The 12,883-nt window shown below is 33.5% G+C and overlaps 2 protein-coding genes and 1 long non-coding RNA gene across 7 annotated transcripts; 2 read left to right on the top strand and 1 right to left on the bottom strand.

The window, feature by feature from the left end:
- Nucleotides 1–2,972: 2,972 nt before the first annotated feature.
- LOC139990566 (uncharacterized) lies at nucleotides 2,973–3,692 on the bottom strand. The gene is made up of 3 exons (XR_011800583.1): nucleotides 3,558–3,692; nucleotides 3,331–3,462; nucleotides 2,973–3,259 (listed from the first exon to the last, which is right to left on the bottom strand). It is a non-coding gene; the product is annotated as an uncharacterized lncRNA (long non-coding RNA).
- A 58-nt stretch (nucleotides 3,693–3,750) lies between these two features.
- On the top strand, nucleotides 3,751–10,721 carry Dmpd (F-box protein dampened). 5 transcript variants are annotated; one of them, XM_072009934.1, is made up of 7 exons: nucleotides 3,751–4,350; nucleotides 5,533–5,812; nucleotides 5,924–6,172; nucleotides 6,260–6,455; nucleotides 6,571–6,932; nucleotides 7,110–7,533; nucleotides 8,464–10,721. In XM_072009934.1, the coding sequence occupies exons 2-6, from the start codon at nucleotides 5,570–5,572 to the stop codon at nucleotides 7,515–7,517; spliced, it is 1,458 nt and encodes a 485-aa protein (XP_071866035.1). In that variant the 5' UTR covers nucleotides 3,751–4,350; nucleotides 5,533–5,569; the 3' UTR covers nucleotides 7,518–7,533; nucleotides 8,464–10,721. The 5 variants fall into 5 exon arrangements, with proteins under 5 accessions (XP_071866035.1, XP_071866034.1, XP_071866032.1 ...); XM_072009933.1 differs by having other exon boundaries at nucleotides 8,460–10,721; XM_072009931.1 differs by adding an exon at nucleotides 5,169–5,359 and having other exon boundaries at nucleotides 7,110–10,721.
- Nucleotides 10,722–10,934: 213 nt separating this feature from the next.
- On the top strand, nucleotides 10,935–12,855 carry Bigmax (helix-loop-helix-leucine zipper transcription factor bigmax). Its single transcript, XM_072009955.1, has 5 exons — nucleotides 10,935–11,283; nucleotides 11,504–11,650; nucleotides 11,735–12,114; nucleotides 12,208–12,321; nucleotides 12,402–12,855. Exons 1-5 carry the CDS (start codon nucleotides 11,247–11,249, stop codon nucleotides 12,456–12,458), a joined length of 735 nt encoding a protein of 244 aa, XP_071866056.1. The 5' UTR covers nucleotides 10,935–11,246; the 3' UTR covers nucleotides 12,459–12,855.
- The last annotated feature ends 28 nt before the right edge of the window (nucleotides 12,856–12,883 follow it).

Raw genomic sequence — 12,883 nt, 5'->3', positions numbered from 1 at the left:
CAAACCGATATCTCGAAACAAACGCAGTTTACAGAAATTGCGATAGAGACACGGTTTCTCAAAGTTTGTCTTAGCTTCCTTATTCGTGTTGATTCAATAACTCGATTGTTTATTCCATTTTCCGGTTCTAAACTAATAGAATGGCATTCTGGTAAATCGTACTGTTGTTTACAGATCATAATAATTTGTAATTAAAAATTATTTTTTTTTTTTTTTGTAAAAATTGAGATTTTATTTAATCACTGTATATACACAGTTTGTTCAGTTTCTGTGGTATTTGCAATCCGGTTCGTTTGCTATACAATTGGCATGTACCGATTGCACCGAGTTAAAAATAGTAATTTAATTACGAACGTGTTATTTCGTAACAATAAGAAAAAATGTTTCATTGAAAACTAGAAGTGTATGCACTCGCTGTATATAAGAACGACATAATTTGATTAAAGTTTAATCTATGTGTATACCTGTATTAAGCATGTCCTCTTTAATAGTTTATTTGTTCTTCCCTTTTATAGTTTCTACGTACATAATATCGTTACAATGTTTCATGCTAATTTACGATAGTTTGTTCTACTTATCGTATATCAAAGCCTCCTACGTAAGAATAAATTTAAGATAATACCATAATTTTATGAATTTCAATACTCCCTCGCTTAACTATATTTCAAAAAGGCATTGTACTTGACACTGTAGACATTCTATCTCAAATATCGCAAAGTGTTATTAGTCTATAACATCTGTTCTGCTTATGTATCGTACTCAAAATATTAAATTGCTTTTCTTCGGGCCCAACGAAAAGACCAGTCGTGCTGAAGACGTTCGTGACATACGTGAGCCATAGCTTGCGGTACTTTGACGTTCGTAAGAACCCATTACTGCATTTTGAATGTGTCAGCTTCCGTTTGGTCAGATTGCTTCCGCTTACCATTTTCCTCATCGTTTCCAGTTAGAGATTTTTAAAATTTTTCTGCAGCTTCATCGATTATATTCAACAATTTTATTTATCGCGTTCAGGCCTCATTAAAGAGGTTTCATATATTTTACACAACTGCTACATGTTAAACACTAACAAATTAATGTTCGATGAAAATTCTTCAGAAACTTGATCCATTACTACCACGTATTAAACATTAGCAAAGGAATATTCGATAAAATTATATTTTTTCAATTAATTTATGCGATATATTTTAACTTTCCAGGCTACTAGATCAACATATGCTAAAATTGTTATTGTAATTAATGAAAACGTCAAATGTACGTTGTCAGCGACGAATCGTTGTTCACCGGAAAGAACGGTATAGCTGGCAGAACGCTTAGCTAGCTGCGATTATTGCAAAGGTATTTATTAGGGTATGTATATTTGCTTTCGTGTTGAATCTTACTTGTTAACAGTATGAAATATCGACGATAGTTACAGCTGCTTCAACGAAACTTCGGAATGTTTGATGAAGGTCGCCTCGTTTGATACGTTTCGGAATAAAAGTTTCAAGAAAACTGCCGCTAGGTTCTTCGACTCGATTTCGCAAGCATTATGCAATACGTACATACAGAATTGTTATATTTGAAGTAATCTTTCGGCTATTCGGTCGGAAAGAAGACAAGGGCAAAGGCGAATTCTTTCGCTTAAGGTCAAAGAGATAATCATTTTGAAACGACAAGAATGACTATGACGTGATTTATACTCTTCAGCATTTTGATAATGTTCTGTTTTTTATCGCGCGAAGTACCGTCTGAGACAATGCTTAGGCATTTCGTAAAACAACAACATGCACTCAACTGATTTAAGAATATAAAGGATATAAAAGTATAAATAGAAAGAAATACGCCTTCTTCTACACGCGAAAGGATATCTATATATAATTGTTTAAATATAGCGATTAGATTTTATTTGTTTCATAGAATGTTGCATTAAAGGTAAATAAAGGAGCAGGAGGAACGTTTTATTAAATGGAGCAAATGATAGTGTCCCGTGATACAGTTATAAAAATGTAAAAAAAATAAAAGATTATCACTATCGATATGATTTCCTAATATTGCTTTTAAAAGACATGTGATATAATTTAATTAAAGACGTTTCCATTATGTGAGATAAGAAGGTTGACATTGATTTGGTGATACCAATCTTGAATTTACAAATTCAGAATTGGCAATGTGAACCATATTTTTCAGAATCACTGACTGACGCTTTGTCCCACTATTTATCACGGTATACGCTACGCAAAGGCATCCCGTATACAAAAGGATATGGGAAAAATCTGCATAATCTACGAGACGACTAGGCCCTTGCACTTTGCAGCAAGGTCAACTCTTTTCGAAAAGGGGAACGTATTGCAATCGGAAATTAACTGAGCGTATCGATGTTAGTCAGGCTATTTTTGTATTTCGCAGAACAAACCATATTTTTAACTCTTTGACGAGTTATTAATTAATCAAGCGGCAAATGAATTCTTCCTGGATAAAATTGGCCTGAAATTCGAGAGCTCTACGCCTTCTTTACAAAATCATTAGAAAAAATTTATTTCTATTGCTAATAATTCATAGAAAAGAAAAATGTGCCATAACTCGAAAAAGATTCATTCTTGAGCCACAATAAGACAATTATGTATATGATAGATCGGGCAATTCTATATCTTTTCATGTCGTGCGTTATCATATTATAATGTTTTAAGATGTAAGCATTAATATATCTTACAATGGCTTGGTTGGTTTACAAGAAAGTTGACCTCAGCTATTCGTTTAATCTCGTGAGATTTTTAATATGTACATTATATTAGCATGTACATAAAAAAAAAAAGACAATAGGATTGTACGATAAGGATTTCCTAATATTTTATATATTAATAATTTATACAAGATTTTATATATCTTAGAATACCCCTACCAAATGATAAATAATTTTATAGTTAGGTATAGATATAAATATAGATTTGATTGAATTATACATGAAATTTTATATTGTATGAAGATACATGTAGATAGAACTTGTTCATTTAATATCTCTTAATGCAGAGAATATTTTCAATATTATACAATTTTAACAATAAAAATTTCTATCGATAAAATTCTCTCCAATTTTATGACTTTCTGATCTATTTATTGCAAAGACAAAACTATATAATTAGAACAATTATTGACCAAAATTTAAACAACAAATTTGTTAACTTTTGTTTTTTTCTTCTTTTCATTGTTAGTAATAGTTTAATATTTACATAATGTTCGATATACATTAAATTATGGTGTTAATCATCTAAACGCATTCCTGTAAAAAGAAACAAAAGAAACTATTATTTACTGCTTATTATTTAATTATAATGTTTTAATAATACGTACGTTTCACTTCTAACATTAATCGAAACTCCAAATCGGATCACATAACCTTGGTTATGGGGCTGGCACCCTTTTCAAATTTAAATTATACGCTCTTTTCTTGATTAGCGCAATCTATAGATGTCGCTAGCGTAGCTTCGAAGATGAAAATTTTTACGAGTTTCTCTCCTATACACGACGCTACTATGGGTAACGGACGTACATCTTTACCGTGCAGAGATGATTCTTACCTGCACAGATTGTGGAATAGCCATTAAAATGCTGTTCGAATAGCGCGCGTTGCGAACTAGCCTGTCAGTCGACCAATTGAGAATCGTTCGTGTGTCGTTGGGTACGTTTTCACGGAATGTAAGCAACCGTTGAACGAAGTGACGATACTACGGGATATACCATGTACATTTGGTCGCCGTCGTCGTCGCGATAGTCGTCATCGTCGACGTCGGCGTTGATTGTGCGCTAATCTTGATTGTAGCTAAACGAAACTAAACTGATTCGCACCAATAAAACCAAACTATATACACATTAAAAAAAAAAGAGAAAGTAAATAATAAAAATTTGTCTCGTTTAACCGAACCTTGTTTGCGAGCAAGACAGCTTCGTAAGATAGTGACATTGTTATCCTTTATTCTGGTATTTATAGAGCCAAAACCAATGCACTTGATGGTGATTTTCTAAAGGTGAAAGAGAGAAAACAAGTCCCGAAATAAGTAACGGAAAAGAAGCATTTCTTCTTCGCTGCACGCGCGGGCTTTTTTCCGGGTACGGATTATACGCGTGTGAGTGCGCCATAGTTACACGAGTTATATTCAATGTAAGACGGAAAGAGAGAGGTATATAGAAAAGCAGCAACGAACGAGAGTGATAGGAATACTTGAGACGAAACGAGAAAGCTTCGATAGTGAAACGAAGTGAGAACGAGAGCGTTAAAGCAGGGGTCGTGAGGAGAAGGAAGGGATCTCCGTCAAAATGTCGCTGAAAACACCAACGCGAATACAGTGATTGCTTTTCGTCGTTTAACAGGGGGTATGTGATCTTCCTCCACTTCGTTCGATTCATTCTTTTCACATTCTCACGATGATCCTTCTTATTGGTTTACGTTTAAAAATACATACAATTTCCTCGACTATTTCATTGAAAGATAGAAAAGTCATAGATGCATCGATTGCGCACGGTCACCCGGTTTCCCTCTGTTTGTTTCCAGCGGGCTTTGTATAACTTTGTATGACTAGTGTGCATAACACGCCACGGCCATCTCGTTACAGTAGTGAGCATAGATATCTCCTGTTTTTGCCTATCTTGTATTTTTCATTTCTTGGTTACTGTACATACAATTCGATCAAGATATTCGGCGATCTCAGTCGTACCTCCGATGCACCAAGTACTCGTCCGTTGCTGAACTGTTCGCTAGTCGCATACTATTCAGGTACCTTTTTCAATTCGTCAGTTTGATTCCTCTTGGAGGTGCTTCCAGTCCGATCTCGGGAATTTTAGTTTCCATTTTGTTTCAACTTTTTTCTTGGATTTTTTTGCTTTCACCTTTGCTAACGTTCGTTGTTTTTCGTCCTTTGAGAACCGATGAAAATAACCGAGGCATACGTGAATCTTCAAGACCCTAGGTTACATTACGAATTTGTCTTTTTTCGCTATCACGTAGATATTTCATCGTATCAAAATCTTACGTGTTTCTCTTAGTACGATCGTTCTTGGTTATTTGGTTTTTCGGAATTTCTTCTGGGAAAGCATAAAACTGCACCAGCGGGAAATTTTTTATATTTAACGTTAGAGAAAATAACATTCTTTCTCATAGTTGATTTAACGTTATTGGAATCGATAATTTTTAGTAAGCTTGAGAAATTATACAATTGAACAGTTGGTGTAAATAAACGAATGTCAGAATAAAATCTAATTGTTTATTCAATCAATGCAACTGTATGTAATGTTCTTTGAAAATACTGGAAGAATTTGTGCATGTATATGTGCATAATTTGTTTTGAAGCTAGTGATTTTTTAAGTGCAATTTATCTGTTAACAGGTATATTGTTTACAGTATCATTAACCATATTATCCTACCTTTTATTACATTATGAATAAATTATTTTCTAATATCACTGAATTCAGATGGATATTTTCCTATCCTTCTTCTTCATATATTCTGATAATTTTTGTATAAAGATAATTTTTACTCATAATGAATTTTTATTTTAGATTTTGTTGGAGTTGATCAGCTAAAAGAACTAAAATTATGGTGTCAACTCGTCAGTCAAGTAGTATGGGTGGAAGTAATGGAGGTGGGTCGACTGCTGAAGTTACAGATGTGAATTCATCCAGAAGACAACAATCCGTAGCAATGACTAGCTCATACAGCGGAGCATCTGTTTCAGAGCCACCTCCTTATAGAAATTTAAACCTCCTTGATTTACCAGTTGAAATCCTTGATAAAATTTTTAGCTATTTGGATTATAATACAGTGGCTCATCTACGTCCTGTAAGTCAAAGTCATCGGATGAAATGGTTATATAACTTGTAAAATTTTATACACAATGTTTTCTTGATGTTTATAAGAAATATATATTCATGTTACATTTATTTTTTGTAGATTTGTCATCAGATGGATCGTGTTTGTGGATCGATATTGAATTCTACTTTTCAAAAGCTTCAGGCACAAATGTTGAGTCGTTTTCAAGCAATTAAAGCACAGATGCCAAGGCGTGAATCTGCACGCCGTAATCATCCATTAGCTTGTGAGTCAGATATTATTGAAACCCTTCATATGCGTCTCACCTTGCTCCAAATGAGTTTTGGGAAGCATATTGAACGTAAACATTGTTGTTTTTTTCCTGGAGAGGTAAATAAAGTTTTCCTTGCGAGTTACAAGGATAAAAATATGCAATATACAAATTTATATACGTTTCAATTTTTAATTATATTTCAGATTTTAGATGAAGTTTATCGAATTTTACATTATATAAAAGTAACTCCAAAATTAGCCAGACCATACAAAGTTACAGATGAGCTGTTTGATTTAAGTACTATGGCTATGGAGTACTTTAAAGAACGTATTGAACCAACATTGCCAGAAATTCCCTACTTTGGAGCAGATTTCCTAGATCTTGCTGGGACATTCTCCTGTGAGCAAAGAACACAAATTTTAAGTTTCTTAAAACGAAATTAATGTATTGCTTTATATAGTAATTTTTGCTTCTAATTGTACGTTTGTGTATACGATTTATTTAAATGTTACAGCTTCTAGTACTGTGAACAAGCCATTCATGTGCCTAGACTCTGCACCTTTAGCTGTTGGAACTGGTAAATCAGGAAGCAATAGTGGAGAAGGTTCCCCTCCACACTCTTCGGATGATCCTGGTCTCTTAGAATCTAATGTGTCACCTCCACAGTCGAATATGGTGTTACGAAAACGGATTCGTAAAATTAAACAAGGCATGAAACGATATAATAGTCAACTAACATTAATGCGTAGAGATTTGAGGAGTTGCAAAGCAAAGATAGCAGAACAACAGAAACAGATTGTTGAATATGCTACACGTCTTGATGAAAACGACAAGAAGAACGAGGAAACCTCTCGTAAATTTAGCACACTCCTACAGGTATTTACTAAGGTACTCTTGGTACTTGTAAGAAATAACACACGACAGAAAAGATGTGTGCCAATCTGGCTAAAAATATTAGTTAAATATATCTAAAATTTAAAATGATATTTCTAATTATTCATATGTTGCTCTATTACTTCATAGTTCATGAAATTGTGATTGTATATTGCATAGGAATTGAACAAATGTAAAACAGAGCTTCAGTATTGGCGATCTAAGTCTCCGGCGATACCCGTATGTGTTGTCTGTGGGCAATCTGTGCTAGCCCCAACGGAGGATTTACAAGCTTTAACGAATCAAGGTGTATTGCCAGAAACGCTTGATGAAGGATTAGACTTCATTCCCATAGCAGATGCACAGAGCCTTACCGAAGTGGCACCACAACCACCAGTTACACAACAACCATCGTCACCACCACCGCCAGCGCCGCCACAACCAACCGTGGAAATGGCACCACCAAAGGCTCCTGTGCCTTCACTACTTTCAAAACGGAAATCCACCACAGAGGAAGCACCGAGTGACGCCGGAAAGAAACCTCGTCGTACTGCCAAGTCACGTCAGGTTAAACGCTCGAAGATATAAATCGATACTGATCATGGTACAAAAATATCTGTGTAAACATCTTTACTGGGTTCTTGAAAAAGGTTTTTCTATTTGGAGTAACATGTTCCTTTACGCTAGCGAGCGAATGATCTTACAAAGAGAGATCCTGAGGCGCGATGCTAATTTTTCTATAAGCTTTTCCGTAATGATGGAATTTAAAATATTGAAATATAGTACTCCATTTTGCGGGCAGATGATTAATATTTCCAGTTCTATCATTATACAAAAGCTGATCGAAAAATTAGTGTTATACCTCGTGCCTCTCCTTGTTAGAAAAGTACAAAATTCTTTCCTGAACGTCCTGCATTTCGCGCAACGAACCTCGTTTTGACAAATTCTAGCCATGTTGGTTACCGCGCGAAGGGAATTGACGCGATTAATTTTCCTATTTTATTACGGACGGATTTGTCACACACCGTGGCGTCTACAAATATTCTAAATGATAGCTGATCATTCGTGTCGTTCGTAAAGCAACAAGAGCGCTACTTTTTTCGAACCCATCTAATTATTATTATTCTCGTGACGGTATATATAAGGAGAACGGAAGGGTTGAATTTTGCATAAAATGTTTATTTTACAATAATATCACGCCAATAGAGCAGATTAAATGTCATACGGCGACAAGCAAGAATTCACCTTCTGTATTCCTTGATTACGAATTATGCACTGATTTATTATTTACTTTCTAAATGTTTCTAACATAATTTTGTTGTCGTAATATTTTGTCCTTAACAACTTAATTTAATACCTACTAGACAATACACAAGAACAAATACAGAAATGGAAAATTTGATAATCGAACAAAGGAAAAAATATATTCTTTCTATTCAAGTCGCGAAAATTCATCTTTCTGTGTACTTTGCTATTTGTTACAATTTTGAATTAAACAAAAATTATCAAATTTGATGAATTTTGTTTCAGGTAGGCAAGAGGATATTCTTGTCTTTGTAGAAATTTTTGTATAAAATTTCGAGTGGACATTAGACATGATTCTAGCAAATTTTGTTTTGCAGTATCAATGAATAAGTACCTGAGAGGACTGAATGAGACTAGTTCGCGCAGGTACTCCAAGTTCATCAATATTCATATCAATTTCTGTCTAATTTATCTAAGTCTGCTCAATTAAACAACAACAAAAAAAAAAAAAAAAAAAGAAAGTCAAAGGTTTTGAAAGCTGAATTGCTTTTGCATAATGATGTGATATATCGATTTATGTTCTTTCTTGGCTGTTAAAGCACGTATGTGTAATTAAAAAGATTAATTTAATAGAGCAGCTCACCCTAGATGAAATCAAAACATTTGTAATAATATGAAGTTTTGTGAGCCTTAAAAAAATACGAGGTTAAGGAGAAAGTGGAAATATGCTGAAATATCATAATGGATGTTATTTTAATTTCAAGTCGCCATCACTCAAAAATGTGAGTTTCTTCACGAGATGGTGTATATTGCAATATTAATAGCGCTAGGAAATAATTTATAGGATCAATTATTTATAGGAAAATTATTATTAGATTATTTTTAAAACATTTCCCAAACATCGGTTTCTTAATTTATCAGTCATATCAATTTAAAAAGTAATTAAATTTCACGCCACGTTCTTACGAAAAAGTGAAAAAAATACAAAGAAAGGAGCGAACGATTATTGAGATCAATAGTTATTGAATCAGATCAATAAAAAAGTTCGCGTTTATGCAATTTCTTTTAAGGTCGGACGGACTACCGTGCGCGATGCTCTATGATCGGACTGCGTAGATTCAATTGATTAATATTATTTGCACCAATCCTAATTAATCTTAAAGAATTGTAGTTTGAAATATTGTGAGATGTGTAGAGTCATGAATCATCAATTCATGATTCTAGTAATAAATATAAAGGATACTGATAATAAGTAAAAATGATACTTTATTATAAATATATAAATATATATATATGAGTGCGGTACTTGCCAGGATATGCATACCACACAGAACAGTTTAGTTTAAACTTTAATGGAACAATAAGATATAATAATTAATTAATGATGAAATAATTATCGAAATATATATAATTTTTTATCGATGTCGAAAATTAATTAGGAGAAAAAAAAAAGGTGGAAAAAATGAACTTAGCGAACGGACGAGATAATGAATACGTCACGAAGATGCATGTATGTGAGAAATTGTGCGAGAGGAATATAAGTGCGCGTGATATATATATATATATATTAGAAATACTAAATTCAAACTTAATGAGAATTTACGATGTGATGCTTTATCGATTTAACTGCGGGAAAGTGACCTTTATTCAAATAAAATACATGTAGGGCGTTTCTGGCTACGGAAGAAATGAAATAAAAATGAAAAAATGTGTGAATTTTACTTAATGTTATGTTGAATAGGATTGCGGGGGCGGGCGTAATTAAGTCAATGTGTCGGAAATTTCGAAATGCTTGCATTGTATGCTTATTATCGCGAATAGTAATACGTTTTGACGGATTAAATAGTAAGAGGAAGGAAAAACGATAAAAAAGAAAAAAAAGAAGAGTAACACGAACGAATGAAAATATGAAAGAAAACTGTGTAACGAGAGTCACATTTTACGTGAATATAATCTAGGCCCCTGAATGTAACAGCATCCTGTATACAGTCTTCAGATGAATTGTATTTATGAATCAATAACTAAATGTACTCCCACTGAAATATTTACACTTCCGATGATACACATTGCCAGTTTATGGTCTTAAAATAGTTTAACAGTCATCGGCTTTCCGACATTATCCGTCCCCGAACGATACAAATGTAGCGTTGTGTACTACATATATGGATTACTAAGAATATACAATCGAATATAACAATGAATACACAATTTAGAGATAGAATAATTTCCTAATTAGTAGTACTGTGCATTGTTAACAATGCGAGCACAGAAACGATAATTTGTCGATTTTCATTCATCATGATTAGAAAAATCCGAGGACCATGGTTTGTTTGCAGTATATCTGTGTATTAGCAGGTTGAATGGTCTCCGGGTCACAAGTACACATATGAGGAGGAAGTGTATAGGAATATAATTGCCAGCGTTACGGCCCGAAACGTCGTACCGCCGAAAAAAAATGAGTTATCATAAATAATTTTACGTGTATTAAAGCGATTGTAAATATATATATTAGATACACCTTATAATAAACGTAATTTAACATAAAAATATGTACTCTTGTGAATGCCTTTTATTTCGATCATATATAAAAAGGAAAGAAATAGAGCAGATATTAAACTTGCTCCGATTGAAAGTTGATTGAACTGCTCCGATTGGTTTGATGCAACCTTGACTTTCATTTTCGTCTGCTAGGCGAGCACGTGGCTTCGTTTGACAGTTTGTACTATCTTTGTTTCGATAGGTGGCGACCCTGCTTGTTCCACTGTCGACTATTCTCTCAACAGTTGCATTTCCGTCGAAGATGGCAGTATCCACAGACAATAACGTTATCGTTACGAAATGATGTTTATTATGGAACCGTGATCGTGTTTTTGATAGTCATAAGAAGTCTCTCGAAGTCAATGTGTGTTCGTTAATGTGATAGTTTATCGATCGAATCTTTATGGATATCCGTGATTTGTTAGGATATATTTTTGGCATATCTTACTTGTTGCAACTGTGTTGTAACCTTCCCACGTGCGCGTTTTAATTACATTCGATTTCTTCCTTTCCAACAAATAAATCGTTGTCGCGATGGCAGATACGTTGCACAAAGATAGATACGAAATCTGTGAGTGGAATCGTAATTTATATCTTTAGTTTTATCAGTTTGTGCTTTACCACATTGTTATCTTGCTCCCATTTGATATTATCTGATTATGCGTTATTGTTTAATGGTTTTGACGTATTATTTCCTGTTTTAAATGTTCTCTTATTCTAAAATGTAAGTGATTTGTTCCATATTGAAATGTAATATTGCAAATTATATTTGATGTATTCTATGGAAATAGCAAATTTAGCAATGCGCAGTGGAGGTAATATAGGAGGAGATAGCGATATGAAGCTGGAACCATCTAGTCCTACAGAAAAATATACTTTTTCCCGTTGTAGTAGTACTGGGTCAGTGAATACACCATCCTCATCTGCTCATAATACAGGTAATGAAGTAAAGAAATTTGTGAGAATGAACTATTTAAAATATAACGATAATTTACAAGTAAATTTAATGAAATTAATTGCAGAAGATGAAGATAGTGATAATAAAAATTCAACCATAAGTTACAAAGAACGCAGGAGAGAGGCTCATACACAGGCAGAACAGAAAAGGAGAGATGCTATCAAGAAGGGATATGATTCTCTTCAAGATTTGGTTCCTACTTGTCAACATACTGATTCTTCGGGTTACAAACTTTCCAAGGCTACCGTACTTCAAAAATCCATTGATTATATACAATTCTTGTTGCAACAAAAGAAAAAGCAGGAAGAAGAACGTAATGCATTAAGAAAAGAAGTTGTTGCCTTACGTATCATGCAAGCTAATTATGAGCAGATCGTGAAAGCTCACCAGACCCAACCAGGTCATGCAGAAATGCGAGTATCCGATGAAACCAAATTCCAAGTGGTAAGATTAAACTATACGATTTAATCATTCCATAAAATTAAGTTTTGGACTATTTTATCTTGGGAATACTCCGCAATTTATTTATTGTTATAGTTTCAGGCAATTATGGATCGCTTGTTTCAAACATTCAATAATATTTCAGTAGCAAATTTTGCAGAATTATCTGGATGCGTATTCAGTTGGTTAGAAGAACATTGTAAACCTCAGGTAAGTAAATTATTTCTCAAATTATCATCTTTCTGGCAATAAACATACAGCATTTAATAAACATAATTTAAATATTTCAGACTTTGCGCGAAGTAGTACTATCCGTACTCCAACAACTTAATAGCCAAATCAGCTAGTCGTATATATATTGTTAGACCATTTATAATTGCACAATATTTTAAACCTAAAACATTTTCGCGGGTACTTAGACCAATTATTAAGTAGAGTTACCAGAAAGGATGGGAGTATGTGTGTTGTTATATGCAATGCGGGTAGCATAATGATTGTGCGAGAAATATAAATAGAAATTTATTTTATATATTAATATTATAGACGTAGATACAGCCATATAACATGGCATGTCGTTTGTTGGTGACCAAATTATGTTAAATATTTTTAACAGAGATTTTTTATTACATGATGTTTGCTGCATATATATAATAGATAATGTATGTATATACATATATAAATGTATTTGAATATGTACATAATACATTAATCTGCAACATAGCAGTTTGAAATAAAAATCAAATTATGTCCGTTTATACGTCGTATTTATAAC

The sequence above is a fragment of the Bombus fervidus genome, chromosome 9 (genome assembly GCF_041682495.2).
Source record: "Bombus fervidus isolate BK054 chromosome 9, iyBomFerv1, whole genome shotgun sequence".
NCBI lineage: Eukaryota > Metazoa > Arthropoda > Insecta > Hymenoptera > Apidae > Bombus > Bombus fervidus.
The sequence above is the reverse complement of the archived record's forward strand: the minus strand, read 5'-3'. Positions and strand labels throughout refer to the sequence as shown.

Bases quoted from the DNA above. Each gene is read 5' to 3' on its own strand.
- Dmpd (XM_072009934.1), top strand. From the start codon at position 5,570: ATGGTGTCAACTCGTCAGTCAAGTAGTATGGGTGGAAGTAATGGAGGT. The intron at 6,173-6,259 runs GTAAATAAAGTT...ATTATATTTCAG, and splicing joins GTTGTTTTTTTCCTGGAGAG to ATTTTAGATGAAGTTTATCG. The intron at 6,933-7,109 runs GTATTTACTAAG...TATATTGCATAG, and splicing joins AATTTAGCACACTCCTACAG to GAATTGAACAAATGTAAAAC.
- Bigmax (XM_072009955.1), top strand. From the start codon at position 11,247: ATGGCAGATACGTTGCACAAAGATAGATACGAAATCT. The intron at 12,115-12,207 runs GTAAGATTAAAC...TTATTGTTATAG, and splicing joins ATGAAACCAAATTCCAAGTG to TTTCAGGCAATTATGGATCG. The intron at 12,322-12,401 runs GTAAGTAAATTA...TAAATATTTCAG, and splicing joins AAGAACATTGTAAACCTCAG to ACTTTGCGCGAAGTAGTACT.